Raw genomic sequence first — 15482 nt, 5'->3', positions numbered from 1 at the left:
GGATATGATGTGTGTCTGTGCTACCGCACTGGGCCTTTCAAAGTTTTATTCACACTCCTCAGCCCCCAGGATATGTCTTTGGACCCACCAGAGCCTACAGATCCCACTTGTCCGGCTCCATGAGCAGGAGAGACAAGGGAGGCTCCGCTTGCTGGTTCTTCGGAGCAGGGTGGCAGGGGCTCCAGTCAGCCTGAGGTCCAGGGGAGTGTGGGGACAAGCAGGCTCCCCACACAGTTCACTTTTCCTGGCGCGTGCTCAGAAGCCCCCACTGTAAGGCCAGGAGTGCCCGAACCTGGGGCTGTGGTGGCTCCGAAGTAAGCTGGAAGCGCGCCCGCTCCCTACAGAGTACCCCCAGGACCTGGGCTGGCGCCACCTGGCCTGTGAACGCACGAACTGGATCCTCTCTGCAAGGAAGAGTATGCTGGGGAATTGTGGGGCTGGCCAGCTGCCCATGGGGGTAGGAGGAGGGCCCGTAACAAATGCCCTTCTCTGGTGCCAGGGACATTCAGCTCAATAAATAGTCCCTAGATACCCTCCTAACTACTCAAATGAGTGCCAAAGAGCCCCTAAGGATGCCAGGCTAGCCCTGAGACTGCTCCCTGGGGAAACTCTTAACCAACAGTGCACACAGCCTCGAGGTTGCCCCACCCACTGATGCGGCTCAGGCCTATCAGGAAGCCTAGGACACAGCCATACTCACGTCACCCTTAGGAAAGGGTTGTACAGGAGCTCCTCGCCCAGCGTCGAGGGCACAGTAGGCACATCATCATCATCCCTCTTCTGAAAAGAACGGCCCGGTTACAGCTGGGCCTCCGACAGCCGACAACAGCCACAGGGACGGTAAGGCACAGCAGGGCAAAACCCAGCAGAAGCCTCCTCCTAACTCCTCGGGGATTCCCTTCCTAACTGACCCCAAACTTCAGGAAGGCTACTCCCGCCCCCGCCCCACCCCCTTCTATGAATCCGGAAATGGGCGCACCTGGGCCCAGGCCAGCTTAGCTTGCACGTGGCTGTTGCCGGGCTCCACTTTCTGTGCAAACTCAAGGTTGCTCAGCGTATGCTCGTGACCACAGAACACCTTCTGCAAGAGGAGGGGGCTCCGTGAGCACGCACTGTCCTGGGCCCGCCCAGGTCCACGCCACCCTCACTAAAGCAGGACAGGTACAAAGGCACAGGCTAAATCCCAGGAAGTCCAGTGCCAAGCATGAGGAGCCCGCAGGAAGCCGAGGCTCACCGTCTGCGGTGGGAGGGTACCCAGGGTCTTGGCCAAGCTCTGGTACATCTGCTGGGCAGAGTCCTCCAGGTGCCAGCCACAGCCTGCCACGGACAGAGCATCCCCTAGGGAGCAAAGAGGGTCAGAAGGGGGTGGGGAGGGCACAGAGGAACCGGGTGGGTGGATGAGTCCAGGCTGCAAGGTACCAGAGAAGAGGGCTGGAGGGTCCGGGCATTCATCCTCCCACAGGAAGTAGCTCATGTGGCCAGAGGTGTGGCCCGGCGTCAAGAGGCAACGCACGTGGATGGCCCCAAACTGCGATGATGAGGCATTGGACCTGTGAGGGCCAGTGGGCGGGCCCGGGCCAGGACCCTCCCCACCCCTTCTGGGTACATGCTCACCTGAAGCTCTTCTCCGTGTTCCAGCCTTCGGGTTAGTGCGCAAATGCGCTCATCTGCTCCCATGACAGCCAGTCCTGGCCGCAGGTGTGCCAGCTCTGCATTTCCACGTGTGTGGTCCCTGTGGAGGTGTGGGAGACTGGTCAAGTCGGCGTGCTGGTGGAAGAGTCTGCCTAGGCCGCCACACACACCCTCTTTACTTACCAGTGATGATGGGTGCACAGCACGGTGGTCAGAGACACTCCCTCGCGGCCTGCAATCTCCAGCAGCTGGAAAGGATGAGGTTAGAGTACCAGGTGGGCCACCCGCCCCATACTGGCGCACTAGGTGTAGATGCCTAATTCCATAGGCAGGCCCAGGACCCAGGGCAGCAAAGGTTAAGGGAGATGTCGGGCAGATAATTACAATGACTGGGGAACTACGAACATCAAAGGTAGCCATACTTAAGAGGACCCAAAGATAATACATCAAATGACTTAAAAAATTAGGGAGCCGAGTGTGCTCCGGGAGTCCCCCGAAGGCATCCTTTGTCCTCACCCTCTTGGCCACAGCCACATCTACAGCTACGCCCTCCCGCGTGTGCTCCTCAATGATCAGGTACATGTAGTTGTCTTCAAGTACTGGGATGACTTTGACCTTCATGGTCGGTCGCAGACCTCAGCCAGTTCGTACTTTCTCAACCTAGTGAATCCCTTCTGAGTTGCACGAGGCGGGTCAGCCACACACACACACACACACACACAGGGGTCACAAAGGAAGAGTTGCTCTGCTACCCGGGAGCTTCCCAGAGGAACTGCTTCAGTTCCAAGCTCCAAGACTCAGGGGCTGCTGGTCCTGCTCTCCTCAGACCCCGCCCATTGTCCCAGCTTCAACTTCCCAGAAAAGCTACACAGCAATGCGGCTTCTCTCTAGCTCCGCCTTCCTCCGCAGACCCCGCCTCCCTCAACTGCACTAGGATCCCAGACCTGGGTGGATCTCGTTCCCTGGTGTTTCCCTCACTCGCACTTGAGCCGCCGATCTAGTCCTGGAGAGAGTGTGGCCGCTGCCCACCACGACATCACCACTCCTGGGTCGCAATCCTGAGGGAGTGCGGCGGAGACCCGATGGACGAGGGCAGGAACTGCGCATGCGCAAGAAGGGACCACACGCACCGGTTGAACACAGTGCTGCAGTGCGCATGCTTCGCAAGGGCGCCTCCTAAAGTCAACCTTTCTGGTGCTCAGGCTGAGCTAGCTCCCAAGGTCTACTCCCCCAGATTATGCCCATTTCTCTCAGACAGAGGGTGATGGTGTGTGGCCAGCTCGTTCACCCGCTAGTGTTAGTTCGACTAACACAGGAAGGTAGACAAGAGTCTAATACAGTGCTTCTCAACCTGTGGGTCTCGACACTTCAAAAAAAAAAAAAAGGAGGGGGTTGCCTAAGACCGTTGGAAAACACAGACACTTACAGTGCGATTCATAACAATATCAAAATTGCAATTCGAAGTAGCAATCTTATGGCTGGGAGTCACCGCCTGAGGGTCTCAGCATTAGAAGGTTGGGAACCACTGGAAATAGTTACAAATCCCTAAGGGACGACTCGGCATTCCATATAAAGACAAATAGTGTCTGCAACTGCAGGTACAGGTTTGGCGTTGTCCTGCACTGCACTCCCTGACCCAGCTGGCCGGCAAGAGCCTGCTTTTGCCCTGAGGGATTGAGGCCCAGGAAGGAAAGGGTGTCATTTGTGGATACCATTCTTCCTAACCTTGTAAGCAGGATAGGTAGTCTCTAAGATCAACAGAGGCCTTGGCAACACTGACAACATACTTCCAGCACCAGCCAGGAAGTAGGCCACCCGTCAGACGGGTCAGGGGCCAGAACTTCTCTCCTCGATGGAGTATGCGGCAGCCCCAGATCCCAGGCCATGGGCCCCACTTCAAGTTGCAGTGAACGTGAGTCCTCCCAAGACACTGGTATTTTCTTGGAGTCCTCCCTTTTCTTAAGTGTCCAGAAGGGATGAAGTCCCGGGCTCCCGTGTCTGTTCCTGCCCCGGGGAGGGGCTGATCTAGTTCAGCAGGGCCGAAATGCTTCCGTGAGAATAGGACCCACAGCCCAGGCCTGAGAGCCACCTACATGTGGGGGGTGGGGGGGTGGTGCCGCCTCCTCAGGCTGTTCCAGGAGCTGAGGACTGGCTGCCAAGAGTTTCTGGGCGCCCAGCCTGGGCCACCTGCCTGGAGACGGAGCATCAGACGCATCTGGAGCTGAGTGAGGAGCAGCGGCTGCAGGTGGATATAGGGCTGCAGGGTGTGGTGAGAGCAGGGAGCCTGAGACGCCACTGGCAGCATCTCTCACCCTGGCTACCCACAGATTTCGAAGGAGCTCGTGGATCTGCAGCTCGCCACCCATCACCTGCGGGAACAGCATGAGGCCGAAGTCTTTGAGCTGCGGAAGGAAGTGAGTAGCCAAGCGAGCTGTGTGTGTCAGCCTGAGCTCATTCAGGAACAGGGGACACAGCCGGGTTCAGGTGCGGGGAATGAACATATACTTCATGTCCGTGGACCTCTACCTGGCTCCTGTCTATGTTCTCCTGCATGCACCCAGGTGAATATCTACTTGCTCCAGGTGGTCCGGCAGCTAGCGGGACCCTGGGTCACCCTCGATCTCCACAGGTTCTTCGACTGGAAAGTCGGGTGCTGGAGCTAGAACTGCAGGGAAGTGGTGCCTGCCAGGGACATAGAGTCCAACCAGCGGCCAATCTGGGGCAATACCAGAGGACACCACTAGAGGTCAGTAGAGAAACCCAGGCCTGAATGTTAACCTACCACAGACTCTCGGTTACCATGAGCATGGATTGGACTGAGCGCCTTGCACGGGGGACAGTGAAATGGGTGTCTGCTGCTCCTTCCCCTCCCCTCACTTCCCTTCTGTCCACGAAGGCGCAGCCCACGAAAGGCAGGCTCTCTAAGCCTGATCAGCACGGACCACGTGAGTGCACAACCACCTAGCACAGGGATCTGCCCACGAGTTTGGGGTTTGTCTTTTTCACCCTGCAGCCACCGGGAGGCCAGCAGAAGCTGCAGGAGGAACTGAAATGGGTTCTGGAACACCACAGAGCCAGGCAGCAGGCACTGGAGACACAAGTGTGAGCTTCATCTCACGTAGAACAAGCAGGGCCCAGCGGTCAGAGAGATCCCTCTTTAGGGGATGAGGGAGAACCTGCCCTGGCCTAGCTGAGCCTGGGCTGTGTTCACAGGGCGGCCCTAAGCCAGCAGTTGCAGGGAGCCCGAGAGGAAGCCAGGACAGCTGGCCAGCAACTGGCTGCCCAGGCCATGGTGAGGCTTTACCCACCCCACGGGCCTCGAGACCCTGGCAGGAGGGAGTCCTACAAACAGAGCAGTCCCTCTCGGTGCTCCCAGGTGCTGTCCTCCTGGAAGGGTCAGCTCCGGCAGGCTGAAGCTGAAAATGCTCAGCTGCAGCTCCAGCTGAAGAAGCTGAACGAGGAGTACGCTGTCCGGCTGCAGCGCTATGCCAGAGAGACGGTGGTGAGCACTCTAGTCATGGTTAGTGGTCGGAAGTACACTCTGAGACCCGAGGAGCATGAGTCTGGCCTGGCTGTGCTGGGCAGGCAGTTACAAGGAATCTGTGCTCCCGGGTCCCGGCCCAGCCAGCTGGGATAGGAGGTAAGGTTAAGCCAGACCATGTTACCCAGCTCAAGCCCAGCTCCGCCAGCTTAGCTGCCTAACCTGGTTCCAACCCAGCCCCAGCCCTAGCTCTGTCCTACGCACCCCCCTCCAGGAGAATGCCGGTAGTGGCACAAGTCAGGCAGCCCTTCAAGCTTTCCTGGAGGCCACTCTGCAGGACATTCGGGCCGCACACCGCAGCCGAGAGCAACAGCTGGCCCAAGCTGCCCGGGCCTACCGCAAGCGCCTGGCAGATGTGAACCAGAGGCAGGAGTTGCTGCTAACCTCCTGCAGGTGGGCTCCACCCTGGCCCAGGCACGCAGGGAGGGATAGCAACACGCGACCTGTGCTGTGCTTTCGTATGCTGCAGGACAGCGCTGGGCCCAAACAGATCCCAACCGCTCACATGGTATCCCCAGGGCTACTTTTGCAACATCCATCAACCTGGAGCCATTACCCATGCACTGGGCCACTGAACTCAGCCACCCAAGGGAGACCGAGGTAATACTGGGGCCCAGGTGCCCCCTCCCCGCTGCCCCAAACTATCTTGAAGCCCAGAGTTCCAGGAAGGACTGACTCCTGGCCTCAACCCAAGCTCGGAGCCTTTGAGCAGTCGGCCTTCTTCAGCCAACCAAGGGAACCTACCATGTTCTTTTACAGTATGGCCGACATAGGACACTGCTGCTGTACCCAGAGAAGGGATCTGGTGACACTTCCAAGGAGGACAAGTCACAGCCACTGTGAGTGCTTTCTGTTGGTGTAGGGGAGGTCTGCCAGTCAGGCGAGAAGAACCAGAAGCTGCACAGCCTCTGTTCCCTCTAGCAACCCTTGCTCCTGGGTAGTGTTCTCTTATCCCTACTCTGGGTTATCTCAAGTTTGTATGGTGAACACTGGTAATCGTTGAAAAACGGATGGCTGTTTTGTTAAGTATCTGACAGGTGAAACTTGGGTTTGGTGGCAGCTGGCAGCCTGGTGGCCTCTATACCTGCTGTGTACCAGGCAGGTTCTTGAGGTAGCACCTCCCAAGGATTGGGGAAGAAAACACTGTATAGACCAGGGATCACTGAGCTAGTCAGAGGATTGTCCATGTACAGATGCTTCGGGGCTCCAGGCAGTGCTATGCTGTCCTAAAACCACACAGCGGGTATTACTCCTGGCCTGGAGACTGCCCCTCCTCCCCTCTCCTCCCAGGGCTCTGGACACTGCATCCTGGGCCCAAATCCAGCAGAAGCTGCAGGACTTCTCTCGGGATACTCAGGTAGTAGGGAGGGGACGGTGGGCATCCCCTTGCCAATGTCCTGCCGTGGCTCATGCCTCATGCCTCCACCAGGCAGGGCTAGAACAGGAACGGGCGCGGCTGATGGTCCGGGCCACCATGGCCGAGCAGCAGCTCTCTGAGCTACAGGACTATGTGGACCAGCACTTGGGCAGGTAGGCTGGATGTGACCTCAGGGTCCTAATCTACGTGGAAAGAATCTGTGGCTAGAAAAGTGATTTGTCTGATCATCCCAATCAGGTACAAGCAGGAAATCCTGAAACTGAGGAAGTTGGTGAATACAGGAGATCCCCAAGGAGAAGCTGTCCCTTCCACTAGGCCTCGGCGCCCAAGGACTCGGAGTCACTAGCTAGTCTGCCAGAAAAAGCTCAAATCAAATCTCTTCACAGCCAGCATGGAAGCCCCTGGAAGCCCATCCCAGGAAGTGATTCCCGGAACAAATAAAAGTCAGGATTGGCCGGGCAATGGTGGTGCACACCTTTAATCCCAGCACTTGGGAGGCAGAGGCAGGTGGATTTCTGAGTTCGAGGCCAGCCTGGTCTACAGAGTGAGTTTCAGGACAGCCAGGGCTACACAGAAAAACCCTGGCTCAAAAAAACCAAAACAGAACAAAACAAAAAAAGTCTGGATTGAACCCACAGAGTCTTTATTTTATCTAGTCAGCCAGCTTGTCAAACAGGGGCCCTAGGGACCAAGGTAGAACTGGACTCTGGGATAGCCTTGATGGGCGCCCCACAGGAAGACACAACTGGTCCAGTACCATGGACATCATAGGCCCAAACTCTGTCGATGCCCTCGCCCACAACAGCTACAGGCTGCCAGGTGGGGAGGGGGAATCGTCCAGACACCACCCGGGCCCCGGCAGGAAGCTCCTCTTGCAGCTTGTCCTCCAGAAGTGGGAGCTGTGGGTGGGAACAGGAGGGAGGAGGGCACAGGAGCAGGTAAGAAGGAGCTGCCCCATCCAGCTGGGCCCAGAACACACCCCAGGCCCGAGGACATCCAAAGGCCAAGACCTACCACACTGGGAGCCAGGAACACAGACACGTTGTGACAGTCCCTGAGGCTCACCTGTAGGAAACAAGATGAAAGCTGGAGGGCATTCGGTCCCTAAGGTAGGGCCTCCAGCCCACCCAGATATCTGCAGGATAGCCTCTCAGAGCATGAAACTTGGGAGATAAAGATATCAGGAGCTGGAGGTGTGACTCAGTCGACAGAGTGCTAGCCTGGCATACACAAATCCCTGGGTTTGATCTCCAGTTCTGCATAAACCAGGTCTGATGGTGCATGCCTGTCATCCTAGGCTAGTCTGAGATAAGTCTGGACTAGAGACCACATCTCAAAGAAAAGAATAAAAGGGAGGGAAAAGAAAATCAAGTTTGGAGAGAGAGAGAGAGACAGAGAAAGAGAAGGAAGTGAGGAGGGGGGGGATCAAGTTTGGTAGGGTACCTTCCAGAGATCTTTTCTATGGTAGCAGACACTCCCGGAACAACCGGCCCTCCAGGCATGCAGCCGTGCAAGTCCCACAAGCCACGGGTTCAGCTCATACCCCACAGCTGGACGGAGACCACATTGGTGGGCCGCCAGCACCTATGGAAGCCAAGAGTGTGGGATCTGGATGAAGGGAATGGGGCCACCATGGGAGGGACAACGAATATACAGACACAGGCCTTACGATCCTGCCATCACCAGAGCCTAGATCCACCATTTTTCCAGGGCGGCCTCGCAACAGTGAAAGCACGTTCTCAACCTGCCGGGCACTCGCGCCAACATAGGGCACCTGAAAAAGGAATTTGGTGGGCTGAGGCTAGAATCGCACAGGCAGAAGTACCAGGTTGGGGGCCGATGCGTGCCTACTAGATTTCCATCTTTAACTTGATACCTGTCACATCCAGTGCAGCCCCGCCCACTCTCCAGTCGTTGGCCGATACCTCCTCAGTAATTCAATCCCAGCTTCATTCATTTAACCTTAGTCGCGACGATAGACCCAGGCTCTACAACTTATTGGTCCCAACTCACCCGGGTAAAGGTCCCGCGCCATAATTGATCCCGCCCATCTTTACGCTACCTACAGAAGCCTTGAACCCACCCATTGGTCCTTGTCTTGCACCAGTATTGGTCCCTCTCCTTCCAAGGCTCAAAGCCGCACCTGCAGCCTTAGAGGCACCCGGCGGAAGCCCGGCTGCAGCAGCAGCGCCCACACCGTATAGACGGCCAATCCCGAGCCTGCCGCCGCTTGCAGTATCTCCAGCAAGCCCAGCCGCTTCTCGCGCAGCTCAGTCAACGCTTCGGCTGGGTCGTCGTGATCCATGGTTGAGAGACATTCAGTTCAAGGTCGTACTTCCCAAGGCTCCCGGTCGGTAGCTAGAAGCGGTTGCTCTCCCCGCTGCCCCCTGCCTGAGCCGTGAGCGGTCCGCTCAGAGCCTACACCGGCCGCAGCCGGGACTGCAGACGTCTAGATATCCGCAGCGATCAGACGCCGGAAGTGGAAGAGGCCTCCGCGGCCAGTCCTACACTAATTCTTCTCCGCCCGGCCATCCTGGGCGGGAGTGGGGGGGGCTCCTTGGGTTCCGGGTGATGGTTTGGGGTCGCGATGACCCAGGCGGTGGGTGAAAATGACAGGGTTTGCCTCCAGTGGGTCTACGGTCCGAGACATACAGCGGACTCTACAGACAACCACACGGAATCTCAGTTCTAGATCCTCCTGAGGCTGCACTGCTTCTGGCCCGCAGCCTCGGGTTATAGCCAGGGCCTTTAACTGAAAGTCAACTCATGCAAATTCTGTTGACCAAGACTTCCTTTCCTAAAAGCCTACCAAAAAAACCCAGAAGCAAACCACAGAGGGCGTCCTTCCAGGCCCCCCACCCTACAGCGACAATAATTAGGGGAGAAACATAGAGTATTCTGGGGTTGAAGAAGAGGGGCGGGCAGATAGAGACAGATGTTGGCTCTCTAGTGAGTATGGAGGGAGGGGGCAGGATGTGAGCGGCCGGGTGCTGGCAGCAGGCCTAACCTAGGGTGGAAGACAGCCCAGGAGCCCGGAAGATCTCCTTCCTTCAAAAATAAAGGGTTGCGTGACTCCTAGTAAGGCCCTGCATGGAAACAGATAGAGCCTTGAGTCAAGCTAAATGTGTAGGAATGGCAGATCTTCCTTGCCTATGCTCACTGATGGCCTGATCCTCCTGGGCTAGCCCTAGCCTAGACAGTGATGGCTTCCAAATTGAACATGCCCAAGACCCTATCACCCAGGTGCAGAGTTTTACCCTCGATAACATCTGCAGGACTGCTGTTCAAGGCAGCAGGTGTACGTGTACTCTGCAGAGAGAGGCTCTGCTCCAACCAGCTCAGAATCTGGCCCCTGGGAGAATTATGCCAGAGCCCTCCCACACACTGAATTCTAGACACAGTGGCTTGGACACAACTATTCTTGTCTGCTGCTCCTGGCAGTATTCTCAGACCTAGAGCACCCAAAAAGCCCCAGCAACCTTACCTGACATTGGCACCCACCCTGTGCTCCTCAGCTGCCAGGGCTCTGCTTGGGGGTGTCTCTGGTCCCCCCACAAAGCTTCCCAGGCTAGCTCCTGTGATTTGGGTCCACCTGTTCACACACCATTCCCCTTGCTGTCTCTGCCTCTACTGTGTGGGACCTTCATCACCTCTTCCCTAGAGCAGACTTGAGGCTGCTGGACCAACTTCCCCTACCAGATGGAAAGGTGAGGGTCTAACCCTTCACACTCCATGGAGCTTGGGGAGAAAAGAGGAAGTAGCAAGGGGCCAGTTCAGAGACAGATATGGAGGGAGAAAATGTCATTGCCGACCCTGCAGGAGTGACCTCTTCCCTCATTACCCCTCCCTCTCCAGAAGCAGTCTATGTAAAAGGAGCAAGCTCTCTGCCCACTGTTAGATTACACAGGTGTGATCTGAGTTATCTGACTATAAACATTCCAAAGCAGCCATTCCAGGGCCTGTGTAGGGCGCAGCACCACCAGGTACCGTCATTGGCATAGTCTGAGGCTGGGAACTGTATGTCTGGTCTCTGCATTCCTGATCGCTCTCCAAGTCTGAATGAATAGTCTGTTGGGACTGATGACAGATGGAAAACCTTACAGGGAGGGAGGTCAGGCATTTCAAGAGCTCCACTCGCACTCTGCTCAGCACGGGTGCTGAAGCTGTTTCCCAGGAGCCACGAGGTAGCAGCAGCAGGAATCTGACTGATGTCCTAAGACACCCAGTGAACACCTCACTGGAGGGCTTTCAAGCCACAGGCTTTGTCTGCACAGGGTCTCACTAGCCGTTTGCGCAATAGAGAGAGGCCCAGGAGGAAGGCAGGGATGGCAACAATGGGGCCAGTGGCGGGAAACAGTCCTTAGAGACCCCATTGTCCATTTCTCCCGCCGGAAACGAACAAGCAGGATCCTGCAGGGGAGACCCCACACCCTGCAGGCGGTTTGCCGCGTCCGGATGCTCAGCACGTCTCAGGGGCCTCTGGACAGAGGGACCCATTCTTCCCCGAGGGCGGGACCGGGCCAAGGATGGCTGTGGGCTCACAACGACCACGGAAGGGACTGGCACAGCGCCAGGCTGCAGCACCCCTCCCTAAAAGGCCTCGTTCAGAGCTGGAAGTGATGTCTGTCTGCTTGCCCCCCCCCCCCACCAGGCCACCTTAAAAAAAGAGCCAATTGGGCCAAGTCTTCCAAACTGCGGCACAGTTGGTCTGAACCCCAGCAGCACCCTGGAGTTGGAGGAGAACAGGAGCTCAACCGGTCAGCAAGCTTAGAAGGGCAGCAGACCAGAGAGTAGGTAAGGTGAGGCAGGAGCAGAGCTGGGTGTGCCTGTCTGCCACAGAAGATCACGTCTACAGTGGCTGGTATGATCCAGGTTATTTAGTATTCTACCACCTCACTGTGGGTACCAGGATGCTATCTGTGCCACACCCTTCCCACCCACCCTCCTGTCACCCCTCCCCCAACACCCCACTCCCAGAAGAAGGTCCATCCAGGGCTTGCTCCCAGGTCTCTCAGTCCAGTGCCACCTCACACGGGTTGAGGTGGGCCGAGAGAGCAGCTGAATAGACACGGCTGAATTCTTGGAAGCGGGGAGCGCAGCCCAGCCAAGCTTCACCAAATCGGCTCCAGCCCATGAAGAGGAAGGAGCCCGGGCCAGGACGCACACCACAGCGCAACAAGGTACGAATGGAGGCCTGGCCCTGGTCCTCCGAGCTCCGTTCCTGGAACAGCGGCAGCGTCTGGCGAATGACGCGGGCGTCCGCCACAGCGATGATGGATTCTTGCAGCTCCGTGTCATGGGCGACCCCACGGATGGTCCCCTGGATCACTAGGAAGAGACGTGGTGGCCAGTGGTGCGCATGTGGGCATGCGGGGCAGACCCTAAGCTCTCCCACAGCGGGAACACTCACCGAAGTCACTGGTGCACGCAGCCAGAAGGAGCTCAGCCTCACTGCAGGGCCTGCAGGCACCTAGCATGCAAGGCAGGTCATCAGCCAGGCCTGTGATCTCTCAGCGCGAGCCCACAGCTCCTCCCAGGAGGAAAAGGTCCAGGAGCTAGCGACTAAACCCTTCTTCCAGCGTCACCAGCCTGAAGACACCCTGCAGGTGCATGCCTACTGATGGGCGCCTCGGTGCCTCGTACACATTCTTGCTGACAGCCATCTCACAAACTCTTGACCGACCCTGAGAAACGTGGCCTCCCAGAGCTGCCTCCCAGGCCCAGCTAGGACTATTCTAGTGGACTCCGGCTCTGGGGTCTCCAGCTAGGGCGGAACAGTCAAGAGAGCCATTCCTTGCAGGGTCAGGCTACTCGTCCCAGAAGAGCAAAGCACTGGGCCTGGTGCCCTGCAGGGAGGCAGGGCAGGCAGTCTCCATGGTAACGAAGAGGCACACTGGACTTTTGTTGGCTGGGCTGGGGGGAGGGGAAGGAGGTCACCACCAGGCCAGGGAGCCCTGGACAGCCTTGGCCATAGGCTTTGATTCTGCCCCAGCCTAACCCTTCCCCCAACCCTTCAGAAACCAGAGACTCAAGGCTGGCCTCTCGGGCATTCGCCCCCTCCTGCTCTTTTCCAAAACTGAACCTTTAAGAGGAGGAGGAGGAGGAGGGGGAGGAGGAAGAGAAAAAGGAGGGAGCACCTCTCCATGACCTGGAAGCCACTATGCTCTCCACCAGACTGGCCTCCATTAAGCTAAGGACTCTCCGTGCAGTGGGGTGGCAAGGCCAGTTGTAGGCCAATTTCGGACACCCAGCTCCTCCACAGCTAATCTAGTCACTCACCATCCACACCAAGACCTCCGGCCTGGAGAGACATTTCTGCACGTTGGTCCTCGTGCAGTTCAAAACGGAAGGCAGCAACTCTGCGACTGATGTCGCGGTGTGGTGTGGCCTGCAGGAAAAGGGCTCGGCGCTCGCGGGGACCCCAGCGCACGCAGCGGACCCCAGCCAGGTCCGGGCCCTCCGCCAGTAGCAACTCTAGGTTGCCGGCCATCCGTTCAGCGAAGACCTGGGCACCAGCGAAGGGCCGCCCTGGGCGCAGACAGACGATGCTAGGCCGCGTGCCGGGATCGGGACCGCCCAGGGTCAGGCGCAGCGCCCCGGCTGGGTACAGCCACTCGATAGCGCCCGCAGTACAGTCCAGGGTCAGCTGCCCCACACTGCCAGGCTCCTGGGTCAAACCGCTGGGGACAGGACAGTGGTTATCAGGTGGGTGGCCCGCGTGTCCCTAGCCCACTCATCCCCTTTCCCGCGGCCACCAACATCTGCGTCCACTCTGTGGAACACGACATTGAGGTCTGCGCTTCCTCAGTTCCAAGTGGGAGGGAGCCCTCCAAACCCAAGATTTAAATTAAAAGAGAAAACAAGCCTCCCCGCAGTCCCTCCTGGGTACCTGCCCCTCCAGCTGCAGCGGTCCTCGGAGTAGCCAGCACGAACGGACGCGGCCAGGAGGCCGCAGCACAGCGCGCAGAGAAGCGTGGCTACCAGCATGGTTAGGGGACGCGCCGGGGCCTCGGGCTGCTGCCCCGGGAGGGTCGGGGCCGCAGCACGAGCAGCCCCGCGGCGCGGCTGCCCGGCCCGGCGCGTCCCCACAACCGGCGACCCCTAGGCGCTGCCCACTTCTGAGAGCGGGCTAGGGGGCGGGGCCTTTGCTCTCGGACCAATCGCCACAAGCTGCAGAACTTTCCTCCAATCGCAGCACCCTCATGTGGGTGGGGCGGGCTCAAGGCGGGAGCTAGGTCCAAGGCCGGGTTGTTGTAGAAAGAACTCCTCTTTCCCCATTTGGAGATTCCCCAGTACCCTGGAACTTTTGGTGGACTGGTGGGGTTCGCTGTCGACTGGAATCTGGAGGGCTGTCCACCTCTCTTGATCTTGCGTGGACCTCAGTGGGCAGTGGGACTGTCCCTTTCTAAGAGAGGGAGTGGAGTCTGCAGCCAACATCTGAACACTGGTACCCTGCTACTAGTACTCTGGGGGAAAGAGATTAAAATCCTTGTGTTCCTGCATCTCATAAGAGAGGGTACAGAGGGCTTGGGTATGGAGCTAAGCCAAACCTTGGGTTTGGGGAAAAGAATACTGGCTAGGTCTGGAAGAAGCAGCGTGGGCAGTGCAGGCCTCCTGCCACCATACTTTCTCACCTACCTTCACACTCTTTCAATGTTCAATGAATACTATGAAAACTTGAGGCGTTCTGGAGGACCTGCCGGGACCCACCTGACCGGAAATAAAGCCTGGAAGTCTTCGCCAGTGCCATAGTGCAGGCCGTCCCTACAGTCTAGATGAACTGAAAGGGAATCCGAAAGATATCCCAGGCAGCCTGAGGATGTGGGTAGGTTATAGAGCACCGACCACATAGGCATACATCCCTGGCTTTGATCTTCAAAAGAATGTTAAACTGAGAGTGTAGTGGGTCTTGCCTGTAATCCCAGCAGGCAGGAAGTAGAGGAAGAAGCCCAGATGTCCAAGGTCACCCTTGGCTCCATAGTGAGTCGCTGTGGGCTACATGAGAATCTCTTAAAATAACGCACTAGAGTCACTATGGAGGCCCCCCAAAGATTGGAGCAGCTTGTCCTTCCGATCTGACCAAGGGGAGGGTGGAGGAGACCGAAAATAGAAGAAGAGCTTTGGCAATCTCCCGAGGATCTCTCTTCCAGCCCCAGGGCTCTGTCTGGATCCTCCGGGTTCCGGTGAAGCCCTTCCGGTTGGCCTGGACCTGGACTCAGGGGCGGGTGAGACCCAGTGGTCTCAGTGGGAGGGAACAGTTGGTCCTGCTGGCAGCCTTCTCCTTGACTCCAGACCCTCTCTGACCAGTGAGAAGGATCGACTGGTTCCTTGCCCCAGACCAGAGAGTCAAAATGAGGTATAATAGTCAAAAGGTGAAAGTGACCAGAGCTTTCTCCATGGGTCGGTAAACACAGTGTAGTATGATTGTACTTATAAGAAACATTAAATATGGGCTGGAGAGATGGCTCAGCGGTTAAGAGCACTGACTGCTCTTCCAGAGATCCTGAGTTCAATTCCCAGCAACCACATGGTGGCTCACAACCATCTGTAATGGGATCTGATGCCCTTTTCTGAAGTGTATGAAGACAGCTACAGTGTACTTACATATAATAAATAAATAAATCTTTAAAAACGAAAAGAAAAGGCATGACAAAAATAAAAATGGTAACCTCAAGCATTTTTTTTTTATTTTGTTTTTTGTTTTTTTTCCGAGACAGGGTTTCTCTGTATAGCCCTGGCTGTCCTGGAACCCACTCTGTAGACCAGGCTGGCCTCGAACTCAGAAATCTGCCTGCCTCTGCCTCCCAGAGTGCTGGGATTACAGGCGTGCGCCACCACGCCCGGCTGGCCTCGAGCATTTTTAATGCTCCAACCCCCTTTAAATAAGTGTTATCAATGTGGGGTCGGGGGTGGGGGAATGGCTGTGGTTGT

At 57.2% G+C, this 15482-nt stretch overlaps 4 protein-coding genes across 11 annotated transcripts; 1 reads left to right on the top strand and 3 right to left on the bottom strand.

Annotated features, from left to right (window-relative positions):
* Positions 1 to 14: 14 nt before the first annotated feature.
* Positions 15 to 2688, bottom strand: Haghl (hydroxyacylglutathione hydrolase like). 7 transcript variants are annotated; one of them, XM_052194796.1, is made up of 8 exons: positions 2617 to 2688; positions 2149 to 2306; positions 1816 to 1880; positions 1615 to 1732; positions 1235 to 1528; positions 980 to 1081; positions 701 to 780; positions 15 to 404 (listed from the first exon to the last, which is right to left on the bottom strand). In XM_052194796.1, the coding sequence occupies exons 2-8, from the start codon at positions 2251 to 2253 to the stop codon at positions 236 to 238; spliced, it is 933 nt and encodes a 310-aa protein (XP_052050756.1). In that variant the 5' UTR covers positions 2254 to 2306; positions 2617 to 2688; the 3' UTR covers positions 15 to 235. The 7 variants fall into 7 exon arrangements, with proteins under 7 accessions (XP_052050756.1, XP_052050753.1, XP_052050757.1 ...); XM_052194793.1 differs by having other exon boundaries at positions 2577 to 2664; XM_052194797.1 differs by having other exon boundaries at positions 2149 to 2292; positions 2617 to 2664.
* Positions 2689 to 3062: 374 nt separating this feature from the next.
* Ccdc78 (coiled-coil domain containing 78) lies at positions 3063 to 7164 on the top strand. The gene is made up of 13 exons (XM_052194792.1): positions 3063 to 3544; positions 3761 to 3877; positions 3960 to 4046; positions 4262 to 4378; positions 4646 to 4734; positions 4846 to 4924; positions 5009 to 5134; positions 5388 to 5566; positions 5692 to 5773; positions 5933 to 6012; positions 6464 to 6530; positions 6603 to 6703; positions 6789 to 7164. The coding sequence occupies exons 1-13, from the start codon at positions 3485 to 3487 to the stop codon at positions 6895 to 6897; spliced, it is 1293 nt and encodes a 430-aa protein (XP_052050752.1). The 5' UTR covers positions 3063 to 3484; the 3' UTR covers positions 6898 to 7164.
* A 13-nt stretch (positions 7165 to 7177) lies between these two features.
* Positions 7178 to 9430, bottom strand: Antkmt (adenine nucleotide translocase lysine methyltransferase). 2 transcript variants are annotated; one of them, XM_052194801.1, is made up of 5 exons: positions 8695 to 9430; positions 8221 to 8325; positions 7995 to 8135; positions 7566 to 7616; positions 7178 to 7450 (listed from the first exon to the last, which is right to left on the bottom strand). In XM_052194801.1, exons 1-5 carry the CDS (start codon positions 8854 to 8856, stop codon positions 7220 to 7222), a joined length of 690 nt encoding a protein of 229 aa, XP_052050761.1. In that variant the 5' UTR covers positions 8857 to 9430; the 3' UTR covers positions 7178 to 7219. The 2 variants fall into 2 exon arrangements, with proteins under 2 accessions (XP_052050761.1, XP_052050762.1); XM_052194802.1 differs by having other exon boundaries at positions 8635 to 8727.
* A 2082-nt stretch (positions 9431 to 11512) lies between these two features.
* Positions 11513 to 13680, bottom strand: Metrn (meteorin, glial cell differentiation regulator). Its single transcript, XM_052197041.1, has 4 exons — positions 13441 to 13680; positions 12831 to 13231; positions 11962 to 12021; positions 11513 to 11879 (listed from the first exon to the last, which is right to left on the bottom strand). Exons 1-4 carry the CDS (start codon positions 13536 to 13538, stop codon positions 11563 to 11565), a joined length of 876 nt encoding a protein of 291 aa, XP_052053001.1. The 5' UTR covers positions 13539 to 13680; the 3' UTR covers positions 11513 to 11562.
* Between the last annotated feature and the right edge of the window lie 1802 nt (positions 13681 to 15482).

Source organism: Apodemus sylvaticus, chromosome 10 (genome assembly GCF_947179515.1).
Source record: "Apodemus sylvaticus chromosome 10, mApoSyl1.1, whole genome shotgun sequence".
Classification (NCBI taxonomy): domain Eukaryota; kingdom Metazoa; phylum Chordata; class Mammalia; order Rodentia; family Muridae; genus Apodemus; species Apodemus sylvaticus.
The sequence above is the reverse complement of the archived record's forward strand: the minus strand, read 5'-3'. Positions and strand labels throughout refer to the sequence as shown.

Excerpts from the sequence above, each read along its gene's own strand:
- Haghl (XM_052194796.1), bottom strand. The coding sequence starts at position 2,253 with ATGAAGGTCAAAGTCATCCCAGTACTTGAAGACAACTACATGTACCTG. Across the intron at positions 1,082-1,234 it reads GTACCCTCCCACCGCAGACG|AAGGTGTTCTGTGGTCACGA; the intron begins GTGAGCCTCGGC and ends CTCCTCTTGCAG. Across the intron at positions 405-700 it reads AACCCTTTCCTAAGGGTGAC|AGAGGATCCAGTTCGTGCGT; the intron begins GTGAGTATGGCT and ends TCTTCCTTGCAG.
- Ccdc78 (XM_052194792.1), top strand. The coding sequence starts at position 3,485 with ATGGAGTATGCGGCAGCCCCAGATCCCAGGCCATGGGCCCCACTTCAA. Across the intron at positions 3,878-3,959 it reads GTGAGGAGCAGCGGCTGCAG|ATTTCGAAGGAGCTCGTGGA; the intron begins GTGGATATAGGG and ends GGCTACCCACAG. Across the intron at positions 4,379-4,645 it reads ACCAGAGGACACCACTAGAG|CCACCGGGAGGCCAGCAGAA; the intron begins GTCAGTAGAGAA and ends TTCACCCTGCAG.
- Antkmt (XM_052194801.1), bottom strand. The coding sequence starts at position 8,856 with ATGGATCACGACGACCCAGCCGAAGCGTTGACTGAGCTGCGCGAGAAG. Across the intron at positions 7,617-7,994 it reads ATAGAAAAGATCTCTGGAAG|GTGAGCCTCAGGGACTGTCA; the intron begins GTACCCTACCAA and ends TGTTTCCTACAG. Across the intron at positions 7,451-7,565 it reads TGTTCCTGGCTCCCAGTGTG|CTCCCACTTCTGGAGGACAA; the intron begins GTAGGTCTTGGC and ends TCCCACCCACAG.
- Metrn (XM_052197041.1), bottom strand. The coding sequence starts at position 13,538 with ATGCTGGTAGCCACGCTTCTCTGCGCGCTGTGCTGCGGCCTCCTGGCC. Across the intron at positions 13,232-13,440 it reads CGCTGCAGCTGGAGGGGCAG|CGGTTTGACCCAGGAGCCTG; the intron begins GTACCCAGGAGG and ends TCCTGTCCCCAG. Across the intron at positions 12,022-12,830 it reads CGGAGGTCTTGGTGTGGATG|GTGCCTGCAGGCCCTGCAGT; the intron begins GTGAGTGACTAG and ends CTTGCATGCTAG.